The 18,567-nt window shown below is 37.7% G+C and overlaps 1 protein-coding gene across 2 annotated transcripts in view; it reads right to left on the bottom strand.

Annotated features, from left to right (window-relative positions):
* CRIM1 (cysteine rich transmembrane BMP regulator 1) overlaps positions 1 to 18,567 on the bottom strand; it is a 188,399-nt gene that overhangs the window by 53,227 nt on the left and 116,605 nt on the right. For both annotated transcript variants that reach the window (XM_040611859.1, XM_040611860.1), the window contains 2 exons: positions 9,798 to 9,980; positions 4,736 to 4,933 (listed from right to left, as the gene is read on the bottom strand). In XM_040611859.1, the coding sequence (XP_040467793.1) occupies positions 4,736 to 4,933; positions 9,798 to 9,980 (381 nt within the window). The remainder of the gene's footprint in view (positions 1 to 4,735; positions 4,934 to 9,797; positions 9,981 to 18,567) is intronic.

Genomic DNA, 18,567 nt, shown 5'->3' with positions numbered 1-18,567 from the left:
ACTGCAAAATTTTTTGAAAATGTAATCTAAGAACAATTTTATCTTTATCTAGCTGCAGGAATGTACACTTATCCAGAGAAATAGAGATTTTCTTCATTGAAACCTATTATAAAATAGCCAGGTAATAACTGAATAGGCAGAACTGTAGGTGAAGCAGCATTTAGATCAAAGACAGAGGGGGGAAAAGTCAGAAGTGACCGGTACTAATAACCATTTACTCTAGATGAGCCACAGCCAGGCCAGATCCACATGCAGCTTTGACTACAATTTGTCCATCAGTTTCATGTCCCACAAACTACTCTATCCCTCATCACTCAGAACAAAAAAAATGATAGAAATATCTTTGATTTCACATACTGAAGAGCTAATACCTGACATCCTTAAAGCAAGATCACACAATTGAAGCTGGCTGCTGGTGAGAGGGTTCTCTTATATGTAAACAGAAGTCTGATGAGAAATTAAACCATTTAAAAAATAGTGGTAAGCATATAAAGTGTGTGACTTATTACTCTTGATCTGATGCCTATTTTTAAATGGAAATAGGGGTTTGAATTGGTCCATCAGCAACTAAATTGACAAAACCAATAGTTTTCAACAGGCAGCAGTCTTCTTCCTGCTTTAAAGGTGAAGCACAATTAAGACTCTAGAAGAGAAGTAACGGTTTCCTACATTCTGCGCTAGTCGCATTCCCCCGCCCCCCCCCCCCCCCCAAGTGTAGTTCATGCAAAAAGAGAAAAGAGCTATAGCTTAATTAAGAAACGTAACAAACATGTAAGAATAGAAAAGTAAAGTATATTCGTGATAAAATTGTATAATACAACTTCGGAACATGGTCATTTTAAACTGATCTACAAAACCTACATTATTTCACTATGGTACATTCTCTACGGATTTAACACTTTACAGGGTGAGTTGAGATGTGAGTGAGAACTGGTAGCCATTCAAAAGAAAAGTGTAAAATGAGGTATGTTTATCCTTACAATAACTAGTAAAATACTATCTCAAAATCACCTGCTAAGTTTACATTAATTTTGCCCATTCATTAAACATATCACTGTTACACTGCTTTCTCCCTTGAACTCCTTTCTTGAACAACTTTCATAGCTAAAAATACTACAGTATTCTACCATACAGTTGAAAGTACTACATAACATCAGTGATCTCAGAACTTAGCCCACACTAGATAAGTATTTTGGTTTTCTTTGCTGAACAATATGAGATAAGACATGCAAAGGATGGGGAAAAAAAAGGGCAACAGACTGGAGAATCCAAGATAGCAGGTTTAAGCTCTTGGTGCAACATTAGCAACATTTCAGTTTCTATTCAGTCAACACTTCCACTAATACACTAGATGGCAAAATAAAGGTTAAGCTGCAGATAGGCAGGTTTAATGGGGTAATAAACAGAAAAACATCACATGGCTGACACTGATGGTTTTTAATACTTCCTTGGAAAAACTGTGCCTGGAATGTATTTTATTGCTTGTAGATCTTCACCAAATGTACCACACATCTTTTTCACTGGTATTAAAATCAAGGGATTGATTTGTCTGCCAGCTTCCCCACCAGGAACTCCTTCTCTGATGCCACCACCCCTGCAGGTCACTGACAACACAGTATTGGCAGCAGAACCTCGTGAACAGAAATGATGCTCAGGAAAATGAGTGAGAAGCTGATTTAAAAGGGGAAGGAGCACTGACCCATGCAGCCTACCTGTTTAAGAGAACAGTGATGTCAGCCAGCCGGATGATGACAGAAACAGAACAGCATTTTAGACAGGACCATGTAGTCATTAAAACTATATGACCAAAATTCAGGGCAGCAAGATGTGCAAAGGAAGGAATATTTTTAAGGCCTGTCCTCCCATAGGACTGTTACTTCCCCAGTTCAGTCCTACTTACAAGGAGAAAACCAGAGAACAGAAATCTAAAATGCCCTTTGCCTAGTGGGTTAGCAAGCAATAGCTGTATTGCAAAGAAAGCACCGTACTTTTTTCTACCCATGCATCAAAGTCCAAGTAGAAACACTACTAATCTCAGATTTAAGGCTTAAGACACATAATGCTATCTGACCTTGGAGGTGGGCCATAAATCTATGGCTAATACACAGGTCCCTGCTGCCATCAGCTCAAACATTTACTTTTTTCAAAAATAATTTAAAAATACACAGCACGCAGACAGCCAACATCTAACAAATTATTATTTTTTTACTAATGTTCTGGGATTTTCTTAATGTAAGATTTCAAAGAAAAATGTGAACATATCCAGAAAGACAAATGGGTCTCCATAATTAAACTTCCAGTTTGGTAACACCTTGATCTCTAATATATGTAGGCATTTTTATTCAGGCTGCTAATCACAAGGCATAGAAGCCTTCAGCTTGTTTGATGCCCCAAAACAGAACTTCAAGTAGTTTACTGGTACCCTTGACTGGTTCATTTCTCAGGGATTTTTTTTTGATTTATTATTATTGCAGAAAGAGTTGTTAAGTCTCAGATGCTAAGTAATTTCTCAAAGTCATGTGCAGCTACTTCTTGCAAACTCATTCTTTTTGAATCTTCAGTTCTAGCATCTGAACTCACTGCTGAGTTTTAACAGTCCAGAGTTTTGATCCTTGAAATATTTCCAAATCTGAATTCCTGAAATTAAATAACTTGGCCTTACAGAACATAATTACCTGTTTCGTTTGGGTTTGTTTGCTGTGGGGGCGGGAAGGGAAGAAATAAAGAGAGGATGAAAGTGTGTTTTCAGGTATCCTCCGACCACTAGTACCCTGGTGATCAAATCCTTTGCTGGTATGAACTAAAACCACTTCCACTAATTGCTGGTTCCATCATTTATGTAATTTTATTGCCCTTTGACTGTTTACTTGGCAGTATGTGCTAGCAAAGAAACACCAAGTCAGATGTGATGCTTTTAAGCTTAAAATTTAGGAAGTTGCTCAAAATACCATTCAGTATTACTTGCCTCCAGATGATACACTCAAAACCAGATGACTACAATTAAGTGTACGTTATACAACAGCTAACAATGACCAACAAAATACCAAGTTGTATTATTTTCAGAGAAAGTACAATTAAGATGACACAAGAATCTGATTTAAATATTCATTCCATGGTGCTGTTGTCAGCCTTGATCTATTTGACACCATTTGTATAAGTATAATTTAACACCACACCAAAGACCATCCTCCCCCAACAAAAGCAGAACAACTTTTATGGACTTAAGCAGTTGCTAGCTGCTTCTGCCTCTAAGAGTAAAAGCATGCTATAGAAGAGAATTTCCTAACCTATTCCAGATGAGCTAACTTGTGTCCTGAAAGCACTGTATTGTGGTATGTTTATGAAGCACCAGCTTGCTTATGCTGCAACCTTTAGTAATTAACAATGGAAGCCTATGCTCTACCCTATGTTTGCTTCCCACGGTTCATCATAATCATTTCACTCTGATATAGATAAGCATTTAATCCAATTATCTCTCATCCATTTTCTCCAATCTGGAACAGGAAAACAAGAGACATTTGTCTATCTTTCTTTAATTGGAGGAACCTCCTTCCTCAACATACTGAAAATATCTCCATCAAGCTCTCTACTACCTTCCCAAGCCTGCTCACCTACGCACTAAATAATGAAGGGTGATAGCACATACTCTTGCGATACCCATCATGAGGGTATTACTAGGGTTAAAAAGCAGTTAACCTGCTCTCATCATAAAATCAAGTCAGTGCAAGTTGCAACTCTCTACAATCGACAAGCAGCTTTTATACGTTATCAGACACTTTCTTCACATCTTGTGATGCAAATTTTGGAATGAAAGAGCACCTGTAAGAAATCTTTACACTGTTCAGATTTATCCTAAAAAGTAAGTATCCCTGTGAACTTCGATGGATACTGGAGCTCAGAAAGGGCCCTGAGACATGTGCAGTTATACAAAATTCATTTTGCTCCATCAGAGATGGAATTGGAAAAATATGAGCACCCACAAGCATTAGTAGACTGTGAAGATGGCTCTGAAGACAGGTCTAGCTTAACCGTTTCTAAACTTAGCAATCGGGTGTTTTTCATGATGAACAACTACTCCATGAAAAGCAACTCTGAATGTACATGTATATATACAATTAAAATATATATATTTTTAATGTCTTAGTTTGAAAATCTTCACATTTCTACTGCCAGGTTGGGCAAGCATTTACCATATAGTTAAATCAAGAACTGAGTCAGTTATAAAAGAAACATGCATTTCCACAAGATAATGAAATTTGCATTTTAAACTCTAAAACTTAATCTGTCTTGCTAGATAATATCATCTTTTGTAAGTTTCAGTGAAATAACTATGTCCAATATCAAATATAATGTGCAAAGATATTTTGAGTTGTAACTAAATGACACTGATGAATATGAAAAATGGAATTATCCAATTATCAGTGATACCAGTTGATGAACATTTTGATCTAACTTCTCTTTTGTTTATTAATAACCTTTAAGCCAAACTAAGAGTAAAATTAGTGAACCATGCGGATTTAAAATGATCTCTTACTATACCCTTTTGAGCCAAAGGAGTATTGGGCATTGCCACATACAGGTGTAGTTTATTTTTTCCACCCTTGCTGGTTTATTCAGTCACAGGCAATGCTGTATCAGCTACTTAATCCTCCAGAATTTTCAAGTAAACCAGAAATTACCAGGTAAGCAGCAGCCGTGACAGACCAAAACATAACAGGAGAAATACCAGTCTTACCTTCACACACCGGGCAGCACTCCCCAGGAACTTTAACAGGATTTAGACAGCTCTGCCCGCAGGCGGTTGCAACGCAGTGCCGGTCTCCATTGATGCACTGGCAGAAAGTACAGTCATCCTCTCGCCAGCGGTCTCCGTGAGCTTGGATCTGACCATTGGCGTAGCAGCCAGCAGGGTTGTTTACCGGATAAACTGGGTCTGAAATGAGAGGAATTGCAAGTTTTTTCTTCCCTTTTACACCTAAACTTTACATATGAACAACTACAATACCATGATTTCACATAACCTTGGAAAGGTTAAGTACAGTCACCATCAAACATTGAAAGAACCACACTGTACTATACAGTGATAAAATAAGTAATAACTGAGATATGTCAATGTTGAAACTTACTGTTGAAAAAGTCAACTTATACTGAACATCCACAAATTCAGTGTTCTATTTTTAACTATTTCAACTCAGGTTTTGTATGTAACAATTACGAGGCTTAATTTTTTTATTTTCTGATTTTGTTCTTCAGAACAATATGGACCTTGGATCTATCAATCTATTTTTTGTACCAACTTAACAAGTTCTGAGGGAAACTGAAAACACCTCAGTGAACCACTGGAATGTCTTGTGTCAGCATTGCACCACTATTTTAGAGTATGAGCAAAGATGAGACCTCTAGCACATTTCTGGCTGAAACACGTGAGACTGCCTTAAACTACATCTCACCAAAATTTTGGAGATATACTAGTTTTCATGAACAGAAGATCTCACTCAGTTTTCAACTTAATTTCATTTGGAGCTTTTTCCCCTTAAAAGCCACAAGATGAACTTAACTGCTAGCAAAAATATTAAGACTTTTGTATTTAAATAACAGAATTTTGGGAAACATACTTTATGTAAGATTTCTTCTCAAGTTTCAAGGAAACAAATAATGCAACTCTGTATATGCTAATTCATGACTTGAAATAAAAGCAGCTTTTACTCTTCAGAAATAACATTTTACTCTTCAGAAATGTGATAAGCAACACATTAATAGTAAAAAAGTATGCATGATGTGAACGTATGCAACTTATCACAGTGGCTAGTAAAAAGATAAATGTTAGACTCAAAAATTAAATACCTAAGAATGTACAGTAATTAGGTCAAGATTTCAAAGCAAGGAATAATAAAAACTACATGTTAAAGCTAATTCAATATATTAAAAACAATAAATATAACTAAAAGCATTGTTTAGCAGACTACAGATAGCAGACATCAAAAAAGCACAAGTAATTTACCTATAAGTTAATTTTCAAAAAAATGTTAAATACAAAGGACTTGGAAGAAAAGAGATGTCCTAAAGGGAAAAAAAAGGAATGAATGAAACTTGGAATTTCATCACTCCCCTTCGAAAGGTAAGCAATGCATTTTAAGTGTAGATAAAGCCAGTAGCAGTGCTAATACCTGTTGCATTATTATAATGCCATTGCATCACTCTATGATGGTATCAAGCTGAACATTCGGAGTGAAACTGTGCACAGGTTCTACCTCTACCTGGCATTCACTCCCATCCTGAATTTTAATGATATTCCCAATTTTAGCAAAATGGGTTAAGCCAATATAAAAAAAAGGTGTTTGGGAAAATAAGACATTTGAAAATGAAAATGTTTCCTAATCTCTTAACTTCGAACCTTTTATATTTTAGGATTACCTTGCATATGTAATTACTATTCTGACCTAGCCAAAAATCAGATCATACACAAATGAAGTGAATTTTATCATTCAACTCATGTATGAGATTCTGATTGACACAGGAATACAGAAAAAGCACAGAAAAGCCATATAAGACTTGTGTTATTTGCAAGAGTCTCCCATGCAACTCAAAGCACAAAGTTTCTGGTACCCTTAAAAGATCAGTAGCGCTTAAAGCTAGAAATTGAGCCCAGGAAATTACATTTCCAGATGCTGAGGTATCCTACAGGACTTTGAGAAAGAATTCTTCCTGTAGCTAAGGCAAGAAGGGCTTGTGCCTGTGCTACTCAACACACATCAAATTTACCATTTGCCATTTTAAAATTGTTGCAGAAAAGAAGAAAGCATTATATTTCTTTAAATTTCCATCATCAAAAAACATTACTAGGAAACAATCACCTTGAAAATCAGTCATGAAATAAACGTATAGAATGAGAGCAGGTAGTAAAAATGCCACTTCTTCACCAAGTAGAAAAGCATGAATGGGTAGGCTGTTAAGTATACATTCTGCTCATTTAAAAGACTCACCTTGTCAATTCAGATGTCACTTAACCAGAGTTAATTAAGAAAGGGATCAGAGCTTTCTTTTTTCTAAGTGCTTAAAGGAACTAGGAAAATTATAATGGAGCCAGTTGTCTAGCCTCACCTAAAATAATTCTACTAAATCAAGATGGGTTTATAGTAAAAAACAACATATACCTTATCATCCAATCATTCAGAAGTCAGCACTCTGACTACCTTGATCTAGTGCTATAAGCCCTATCAGACAAGCATGCAACAGAAACAAGGAAGCCAAACAGCACCGGATGATTTGATGAAAGACCCTGTTACTCGTCATCTCAGTCAGCCGAGCAGAAATTAAATCACAGTCATTACCTGAACAAGATGATTGTAGTCAACAATTACAAACCATGATCCATTTTACTCTATCTACTAAGGACCTGTCTTAAAAATAAATTTCCATTGGAGGCCTAACCAAAACGACATGTTAGCAGGTTTTCTTGATAGTCTGATTCAAAAGTTGGAAAAATGGAGAAATCAACTTTTAGCACTGTATGATGATATGGCAGAAGAATTTATTGGTAACTCGTAAGGTAGCTGAATATTTCAAACACCAAAGAGGGTGAAGGAAATACCTAGAACTGCAGGTCCAATGTGGAAAATCGGCACCCACATCTGAGTATGACAGAGCTGATACAGAGAGCCCAGATATAGCATATACACAGATAGATCATTTACATACACTGTCATAATGACTTCATAATGCCAAATCTCAGAATTTACACATATGTGAAAAATAGTTAATTACACAAAAAAGCAACAGATTTAATATATTCTCTACAGCCAGAAAGCAGCTCATACAGCAATTTCTTCAGGAGTGGATCTGCACTTAGGAAGGGTTTCACTACATCAGACATGCCTTCTCTAAACTTTTTCAGTCTATCATTACATGATGGTATGGCACTGATTTTTTTTTTCCTCCCATATATTGAAGGCTCTTAAAAGCATAGGAACAACTGTACCAGGAGAGACCAAAAAGTCTGCATCCTGCCTCTAACTATAGTCAATAATGAATGAATGTCTAGACCAGACACAAACACAGGGCAAATGTGGACTGGTATCTCATTAGAATATTTAAGACTACAGCATTTGTATTTCAGTTTCTTTACATGTAAACACCATTTATCAGCCTATCTGATATGAACTGAAACACTAAAATATATAAACCCACAAATATTCTTTAAAGAATTACTTCCTACCTTACACACCCTGATATTTCATTATCCATTGGTGGTTTTTTTTAGATCTCTGAAGAAGCTCTCAATAGTTTGTAAGAAAACAAGCAACCCAAAGAGTATCCTGCACTAGATCCTGTGCTGATTGAGGAGGTTACAAATCTTACAGGTGCCTCTTTTAGACTCATTTTTATGAGATTCTTTACTTTAATAAGTCTCTGTCTGGAATGAAGCACAACATTAATGGATCTTTTGGCTTATTTGCTTCTGCAAGGAACTGCAGGAATACTGTTATTATGCACACTGCAAAGTGTTTCAAAGTGACATTAGTAATGAGATTCCTCTCCTCTTAGGAAACGATTTGAGGTTTCCAGCTTATTGTGCTTGTTGAGAAGTCATTCCTGAGTTCACATTTAAACGTAGGGACCAGGAGTGCCTGACAGGCCTTTTGTCTATGTCGTAGCGATGACCTGACCCCGACTGGAGTGAGATCCAAGCGCAGAGCGTCAGCCCCATCTCCCTTTGCTGGGATCTGGGTTGTGTGCTGGCAGAAGACCCGCCAAGTATTTTCTAGTGTAAAAGCAAGAGGGTCAATGTGGAATTTCCACAGAACCCTTTTTAGGAGGACTGCAAGCCTAGCAAGCAGGGGAGATGGCTCTCAACAGGGCAAAGAAGGCAGAGAAAACGACTGCAGTCAGATTACTGCCCTATTTCTTTGCTAGAAGACTTTACAATTCTTACAAGGGCAGCTGAGGGACCTGGGGGGGGTTGGCCTGGAGAGGGGGCGGCTCAGGGGGGACCTTATCGCTCTCTGCAGCTCCTGGCAGGGGCTGTGGGCAGGGGGGTCGGTCCCTTCTCCCAGGTGATGAGGGACAGGACAGGAGGGAACGGCCTCAAGCTGCCCCAGGGGAGGTTTGGATGAGATAGTAGGAAAAAGTTCTTCCCTGAAAGGGTGGCCAGGCGCTGGAATGGGCTGCACGGGGAGGTGGTGGTCACCATCCCTGGGGGTGTTTAAAAAACACACTGATGTGGCACTTAGGGACATGGCTTAGTGGTGGGCTTGGCAGTTTTGGGTCAATGGTTGGACTTTGTGACCTTAAAGGTCTTTTCCAACCTAAATGATTCTATCCTATGACTATAATTTTAGAGAAGGTGTACGCATTGCTCCAGCTGAACAGAACAAGACTGGAAGACAGAGGCTGCAAAGCAATGGAAATGCACCTTAGGGCCAGCACTGCTGCTTTGGAGGAGCCTGTCTAAATACCTAGTGCAGAAACTAGGAACAGCTTCTTATGTCCATTGGGAAGGAGCCCCCCCAGAGTGTACTGCGCACTTGACCATGTCTAAGGAAGTTCTGATGCAGAAGGCAAAGGAAACCCAAACAGCTCTATATAAAAAGGGCAGCGTGTCAATGTTGGAGAAGCACTGTCAGCATGCTCAGACACAGCAAAAATGTAGAAGTAAACTGGAGTAAGGAGGAACCTGCAAACTTCAGAAGAACAAAATAAAGTACTTGTTTGTTCATTTGCATTGAACAGGCACAAAAAGAAAAAAAAAGAAAAAGCAGTGGAATTAATAAGCAAACAGGATTAAAAAGGTACTGTACCTTCACACACGGGGCAGCACTCTCCTTCTGGCACATAGTACCTGTCACAGTGTAGCTCACCACACTGAGCAGAGAAACAAATAGAGACTCCACCTTGGCATCGACAAAACCGACAAGCATCCATTCGAAACATTTCCCCATCATAATATTCCACGCTGTTAAATATGCAAGTTGGCTTTACTTCTGAAAGAAGGAGGAGGAGAAGGGAAAAAAAAAAAGGTATTTTACAGATATTGGTAAACAGGAAAAAGTTAAACTCATGTTGCTACTGACAAAAACAGATATAAAAGAGACTGTTCATTTTTATTTCATTTTTTAAACTCAAATACATATTTATTTTTTTTACAAATGTTATAGATTACTGTCCGTTTCAGCAACAGAAGAAAAGAAAATGCTATTCAAAATTACTTTCAGAGCAATTATTTAAAATTAAAAGTTGCCATTTTAAAATACTGAGGGAAGGTTACAGCACTGGTATTTCTTCATAGGTGTTAAATATTTCTCATTCTGGGTAAGCCAGAAGCTACTTCAAATTTTGGCACATAAAGCAATCAATTTTTCTTTTTTAAGATGACAGTTTCTGATGTTTCTTAAGTGTAACCTTCCTTTCTGCAGGACTTGGTACACAGGTGGATAAATTGCACTAAAGCTGTTCAATCCATAGGGATATATTTTCAAAAAGCCCCAGTATTTCCTGACTGCATGATCTGTTACGCAGAACTGAACGCTTCTCAGTTCAAGCAACCTGGGGCTGTACTAGTCAGCTCACACCTATACTCCCCACAGAAGATAACCTCAATTGTAATAAATATTTATGTGATTACTTTAGTGTTTCAAAACCACAACACAACTGTCTTGTATGCCTCTATCTAAAGCAGAGCCCTAGTGTACAATTAAATCCAAACTTTGTGGGAAACTAAAAGCCTCCGAAAATTCTCAAGTGTTTTGGGAAGGACATTGCCTATTTACTTTGTTAATTTTAAAAAAGAAAAAAAAAAAAAAAAGAGATGCTAACAGAAACAAGAAAACAGATTTATACAGCTTTTTTTAGTAGTAGTATTAGTTTTTTAAACCAAAGATACTTGGTTCCAGATTATGAAGCAGATCCACACATCATGAATACATCGTGAGGTCTCCTTAGGCCTTCTGACCTTGCAGTTACCCCACACACATGAACCTTCCTTCACCTCCAGCACCTACAGCCAGAAGAGCATATTCTGTTCAACTGAATAACTGACACACACATAACACTGTGCAGCTCCACAGCCCAGGGCTGAATCATCGTGACTGAAGACACCATAGAAGAAATACTCCAAATTAACGTTCAACTATAAGACACCACATTAGTCATTAGGAAATCATGACTTCACAGGTTCATCATTGCATTACTCAATGACATAGGCCTCCTCTCTCTTTGCCACTTCAGAACAAAATTTTTGTCCTTTTTTTGACACTATCCTAAGGTACCTGAAAACAGCTACCTGAAGTAAACCAGCATCTAGTAAACACATGCATTTTTGCAAAAGCTGCAAAACTAGCAGGTTCAAAAGCCACAGGTTCTGCAAACAGGAAACTATTTATTTCAGCAAAGTAAAAATTAAAAACATTACCAAACTGTAGATAAAACCATCACATTTCATTACATCTGAGCTAAACATAGCAAAGGAAAGAAGGGACAATTGCCTATGTTACTTATTTCTGTAGAATACATGGAAAATACTATTTATTTACTCACATGTGTAATGCCCACGTTGGGCTGAAAACCGCACACTTTGTAGTCAAGTTATTTTTCCTTATTGGTTAGCGCTCAATCTCACGTATGAGATGAAAAATACATAAATGAAATCCAGCACTTGCAGGTGCAAATGCTGCCTACACCAATCATCTTACTTTTGGGGGCAAAAACCTCTTCATGAGTTACTCTTGACAATGATACAGGTTTTCTTTAAAATTCTAAAGCAGTTCAAGGACTTTTCTATTTCTTTCCACATATGCTTATAGTCTCCAGCCTCAAATAATTTAGTATGATTGTAAAGCATTAGCATTGAAACTTGGAAGTATCCTGAGCCATGTTTGATTTCTATATGCCTGTTCTGTCTTTAAGGCGCAATGTAGAAAGCAGCATTTAAAAAAAAAAAAAAAAAAAAAGACTAACAGGAGGAAATACCGCTGTGTCCCGGAAAACAGCTATGACTTCATTAGAAAGCAATTCACATAAACAAACACTTGAGAAATATTTTAAGTTTATACAGCTCAAGCTGTTTAAGAACCTTCTCAGAAAGGAAAAAGTGCCAACACAACTCAAAAGACCTTTAATCCATTTGCTTCTGACTTTACTTTGCGGCTATCCAGATTTTTACTGATTATTCCCACCTCCGACGGCCCCCCATGCTCCAAAATCAGTAGATCTGAATTGCTGTCTAGTTAGAAGTTCATCTTCAATGAACTATCATTCATTGTGAAAATGTCCAAACAAGACCAAACAAGTAACCATAAATCCTGGAAGGAAACAATATGTTTTATTCCTACAATGAAAACCACTATAGAATTCCACTACATGTGTGTTTTTACTGTCCAGTTTTATGGAAGTGTATACATTCATACTAAACTATTGACCTAAGCCTATACATCCAGCTATGAGACAAGGATTACTTTTGTTAGAACCATATGTAAGACTGCAGTTTTAAGGCTCAGTCAAGCCAAAACAAGCACTAAGCAAAGAACTCTAGATTTAAGTATTCACAAAGTGGAAGCCTAATGCAAGAGTGAGCACCAGGCTGTGGAACTGTAACAACGTACTTCTTCCACCACCATAGGCTGGAAGATTCTCTCCCTTCTCTTTAAACAAACAAACAAACAAAAAAACAAACCCAAACAAAACAACCCCAAAACAAAAAACAAGCTAATTTCACTGCCTTACTAATCTACACGTGGCAGCATAAAGGAGTGAAAGATCATAACATTAATAATAAATAAATAAACGCATCTTTTCCTAAAGGCCAGTAGCCATAACTCTGCCAATAAAGAGAATACTACAGGTAGAATTCTTCAAGTACCAAAGCTTCACTGCATGACAAAGTAATTTCAACTGACTGAACTTCATAGCACAGAGTGCTTAAACATATCCAAAACCCCAAACCCCTTTCGTGATGCAGACTACCATGACGAAATAGTGGGTATGACACAGACACCCAGGCAATGGACTTGTGAACACAAAATCCGTGTCTGCCAGCTATCAGATAGCCCAGTAACACAAGACTGATCCAGACCAAGCACAGACGTACAACTGCCCATCTGTGAAAGGTGCCAGGAGAGAGCGGGCAGTACCCAGCACAATACAGAGTTTATACTGGCTGTGGAAGGACAGATGATATTACAACTCTGCTCCTGTATAAAGTTAAGCACGATTAAGGAATGGACTTGATCTGGCACTGAAGTTCCTGCCACAGAGTTAAATGAGAAACAGATCTGGCACAAATCTAGCTCGACAGTTCTGGCACAAATGTAGCTCTACAGGTCTCACAGCCACAGCCTTTCTGTTCTAGGAGAGCCCTGGAAGTCAATGCTGCAGCGAACCACACGGCCTCACACAGGCAGAAACAGTGATCGTTTCTCAAGACCTTTATCTTCAATGTGAACTGCAGACATAATCTGTTTTATCAAATCAGTTTTCTAAGGTACTTCACCTTATACTTTTAAATCTAACTAAATACAGTTCTGTTGGCTGAACTAGCCCAACATAAAACTTCTGGTATTGAGATTTCTGTAGTTTCCCAACACTTGTGGTTTTCTTTGATTAAGAATCATGGAACAGCTCAGAAACACATGGAAGTTTGGCAATCCACCCTTCGCGAGGCAACAATTCTGCACACAGTTATGCCAAGCACATGAGATGCTTCAGGCATCAGCTGCCTGTAGGTAAGTTTGCACATTTGCTTTTGTAGTATCAGAAACTCCAGCCCTCCCAAAGCAGAAGCAAGATTCAAAATAGTTTTCTGTTGCTTAGAGGATTAAAAGGTTCATGATTCCAGCACTCTGCATGTTCCTTCAGTGTGCAGCAGTATTTGTACCACTCTCTTGGAAGGAACTGGGGCAAGCGCTGTGAACTTTCATTTAAATGAAAGGGAAGGAAACTGATAAACTTGAATCCTGTGTCTGTATAAACAAAATACAGAAAAGCTTTGTTTTTCAAAAGCTGAACTGATAAGGAGTTCTAAAAAAAAGAAGGGTAAGTTTAATTGGGATTAGCCCATAACAATGTTAAAGGACAACACACTCTATGCATTTGTTTCCTTGCAAATATATAATAACAAGCCAGGTAGAAAAAATAATTTGAGTTCTTACTCTTGTACTGCTTAGTGCAGTGTATTCCCTACTAACTCAATTGCAGGACTATTCGGAAAGTCCTTTGCTCCTGCATCTTCTGAACAGGTCATCCAGAAACAAAGAGCTCAACATTTAAACAAACCTGTAACTATTATTTGTAAATCAATGCATTATTTATGCATGTCTTTACTCAATTATTTATACATCCTTGCACAGCTATAAAGGAAAAAAACCACCATTATTTTGTGGTGGCTGTGGTCTAAAAAATATTAAAAGATACTTGGGATGCTGAGGAAAATAAAATTCAGCAATTACACCTTTAAAACAAAATGGAAATAATCAGATTTTTATAGTAAGGCTTCTAGCAGAGAAAGTCTGTTTCATCACATTAGAAAGCACTTTGATATCCAGCTGCCACAATCTACATATAGTGCCAAATTTCAACAAGTCTTAAAAGTTTCTGTCCCCTTCAGCAGCAGATCCCAATCCAGTAATCTACAGGCACGTTCAGAAGACAGCTCTTGTGTACATGGATATACGTGTCTTCTTCACACACAGCAGACAAGACTGCAAGGTGTTCCCCACAGAGACAGAAGACTTATTTCCAAGCCACCATACTGCGTAGAGGTTGCATCATGGAAAGAGCAGGGAAAGACCCCCCCCAGCAGAATCAGCTCTACCTGTTACATTCCTGGCTTAATCTTTTCTTTAAAGCCACCAGTAATGAAGAAATTGCACCCTGCCTGTTAAACAATTCCACAGTTTTAACTAATGTAACTAAACTCAACTCACAGCAAGGGTAAACTCAGGTTAGACAGAAAGAGCAAACAAACAGAAAGCAAGTTTCCAAAGTTTCACTACTTTTCCCATCTTCAAGCTCTACGTTGTCCTGGTTTTTTACCTTCCTCTAATGTGCAAATCTGTTGCTAAGAGGACTCATTGTGGATGTCCCTGCCTCCATCCTCTTTCACAGATAAAATAAACACATTTCTTTCAATTTTAGTTCTTCTTCATCAGGTCATGCTTTTCAGTGTTTGATTGTTTCTGTGGCCTTCCTCAGAGCTATCCCCCTTTCATCTATACCTTCTTCCAGAAATTAAGCAGTGCTACTTTTTAACATCCTGCAGTAGGTTACAGCTCTGCCACAAAAAACCAGGACAGCCAAAGGAGGAGCTGGGGCCACTGAGGGCTGTGCCTGTACTCTAAAACCCCCGAACAGCGACAGATATTCTTGATAAAATTGCCAAGCAGTTCTTGGAAGGAAGCCGTGTTCTTCATAACAGAGGAATGTGTTTAAATCCCAGTAGTCTCTGTCAGTCTATCACAGGAGAAAATACATGCGATCAGTTTAGCCCTAGGAATGTCACCAGGGCACGGGCAGCCGAAACAACCTCAGCACCACGGAAAGGTACTGGCGCAACCCATCACTCATTGCCAGCACATCTGTGATAAGCCTTCAGTGCATAAAATAAGTTACAAATTGCAGGAAAAAAGAATCCCCAAACCTGTAACACAAGGCTGCGGTTTGGCGTTATAACAGGTCTAACCCTTTCTTCCAGTCTTTGAGAAAAATATTTAATTCTATCTAACCTTGCTGTCCAAAGCACTGGCAACCTTGTCCAAGTTTAAGCATCTAGAAATATCTAAGTCAGAACATTACTGAAGACATCAGCTTACCAAAAAGATTCACTTTGGCAAAAAACTCATTACTACTTCAAAGTAAATATTAACTTTTAAAACCATACAGAACTGTACCATCTGGCATCCAATATTTTTTATATATGACATACCATCAGTTCCACAGAATCTATCTAGCATCTTATTTTTCATTAACCGATAAGAATGAAAAGAAGTCAGTTAGACTTTGTCCTTATGTTATTTAAAACTCAGTCTCTGCTACCCATTGACCAACCCTCCCACTCACAGTGAACCATTGTAAAAGCTTTGAGTTTACTTTCACATCCAGCTGTGGTCCCAACAATTGCTACCCCTCCTTTTTAACTTATTAACATTTTATTTATATGCATGTTGACTCCTTAACTGCCCTTACTCTGCTCCTCTTATTCTTTAATTACCTGATCAACATTGGCCAGTGCTGCTCTTCAACAAGAGCAGATCTCCTTCCTACATGGTCAAGGCAGCCTCCCCGTACTCTCCCTGAACATGCAAATATACATTTGTCACATTACCATGTGCTTGCAACAAATACTGCAGACAGCTGGACTGCTTTAACACTCTGCACATTGATAGGGTTACCTAAAGACAAATTTTATTACCCCACAACACACAAACCAGATATTTTGCAGTCGACATACACATATTCATAATGGGTGCCTTTATTTTAAGGTAACTCAAATGTTCACTGTTGTTTCTGACTGTTTCCTCACCGCCTCCCCCCCCTAATTATTTAATTGTAACATTAAATAGATGCTATAAAGGCAAAAATACACTAATGTGACTGCACATTTTTATTCCACCCTCTTGCCTATTTTCAGAGGTTTTCAAACACAGAAGTAACTAATGGAACTCGTTGGTAACACTGATTACATTATTTCCCCCACTTACCATCTATAAACCCATTAACTTGCATTCGATTAAAACACACTTTAAAGAGGAATCCAGTCCTAATTGGAAAGGCCGAAGATAAGGAATTCAGCTTCTTCCCGGCAGTTTGTGCCAAGAGCTAACCACCTTCACTGCTGAGAACAGAATGTCCTAGATCTGTAAGATTTGGCTCTTGTTACTTTGATGGCAAGTTTTTGAAATGAAGAAATTGATCTAAGCCTATCACTTAAGATATTTTCTCCATCTGTCACTGATACCTACTATGTATCTTCTGCACTTGTTAGTATTTCAAGACCCTTTTAAAAACTAGTACTGGACAGTCAACTATCAGTCTCATGAACAACATTCCCCCTCTTCTTCATTTTCAACTGATGGAAGTAATGGTAGGGATTTTATATAAATATAAATCTATCTATCTATCTGTCTGTCTATCACTGTATTTACCTAGTTTGTCATTGCACTAGATATTTATCTAGTAAGTTATCAGAATTAGTTTTCTGGGAATTTAGGGGTTTCAGAGGTATGGCTTTTCCCTGATAAGAACCACCTAACCACCCTAAAAATGCACTTGTAAAACCCCAAATTATAAATTAGTGCAGATCAAGTTCTATGACTAGGCTGTCCTCTTTACTAATGATCTGCCACACAATCCAAACATCAGGAACTCCTCCTGACTAGCTTCTCCCAGCTTGTTGATAAAACTATTTATTATCTTCAGGCTTGTAAGTATTTCCTCTTTCCAAAATGAAGCAACATTAATAATTGCGTCTGGAAGTTTCTCTCTTCTAAATATACACAAAGCACTTCCAAGTCATGTCATACAATATTATTTTTTGAAACCTGATTGTAACATTAAGTAGCATAATGACAAATGCTCTTTGTTAAAAAACACATGTATTTAACTCTTCTGACCAGTTCTCTCATTTTTTTTTTTTTTTTAAAGAGGAACTTATTAAAAAAAATAATTTCCATACTGGACTGTAATATTTCAATACTGACATTTTAAGGACATAAGACAAAACAGTATCTCTTCCTACAAACCTTCATCTTCCTCCAATCTGGCCTTTCTTGCTTCCCCCTGTGGCATCAGCTTCCCTTCAAAAATGCCTATTTTTTTTCCCCTGAACTTACTCTGTCTTCATAGGCTATGAAGGTGAAGATTAGGAATTGCCTGAGAGGCAAAATAAACCCTGACCGAAAAGCAGGTTTAATCTTTGGAGTGAGTTACAGCGAGCAATAAGGCAATGACGCACAGGGCAACAGTCAGTCCAAATTCACTGTTAACAATGAAAAATGAATGTAACTCCTCCTTGGAAGTAAGATATGAAAATGACTAAGGACAAAAAACCCTGGGCAATTTAAACAGCTCTATCTAACACCTGATATGATATATACTGCAACAATCTTGATAGCAGTACCCACAAATAACTTGCAGACTGGAGAGAAACAGGAACGTTACCAAGGTGGTTTGTACCTTGAGACCGTTTCACATGAGCAAAGACATCATATCAGAAATCGGCTTTGCATTTCTTGCTCAAAGTACTAAGACAAATCCTGAATCAAACATCTCATTGAGGTGTGACACAGAGTTAAATCAAATTCAGAAATGATACTTAAACAGAATGACATGAATATGAAGCAAAGGAAGTTGAGTATTACTTTAGTATAACAGGTAGTATTTTAAAAAACAGGCAAAATATAAAATATATTTATAAATACATGTATATAAATAAAATCTGCAATATTTATAGATTATATAAAACTATAATATTTATATTAGATAGAAATTGATATAAAAATTAGGTAAATTGCATTTAATTCCACCATATCTACAATCTTATGCCAAATAGTGAATGAATCTGAAAGCTAAAGAATCTTC

The sequence above is a fragment of the Falco naumanni genome, chromosome 12 (genome assembly GCF_017639655.2).
Source record: "Falco naumanni isolate bFalNau1 chromosome 12, bFalNau1.pat, whole genome shotgun sequence".
NCBI lineage: Eukaryota > Metazoa > Chordata > Aves > Falconiformes > Falconidae > Falco > Falco naumanni.
This window is presented reverse-complemented; position numbering and strand designations above follow the sequence as displayed.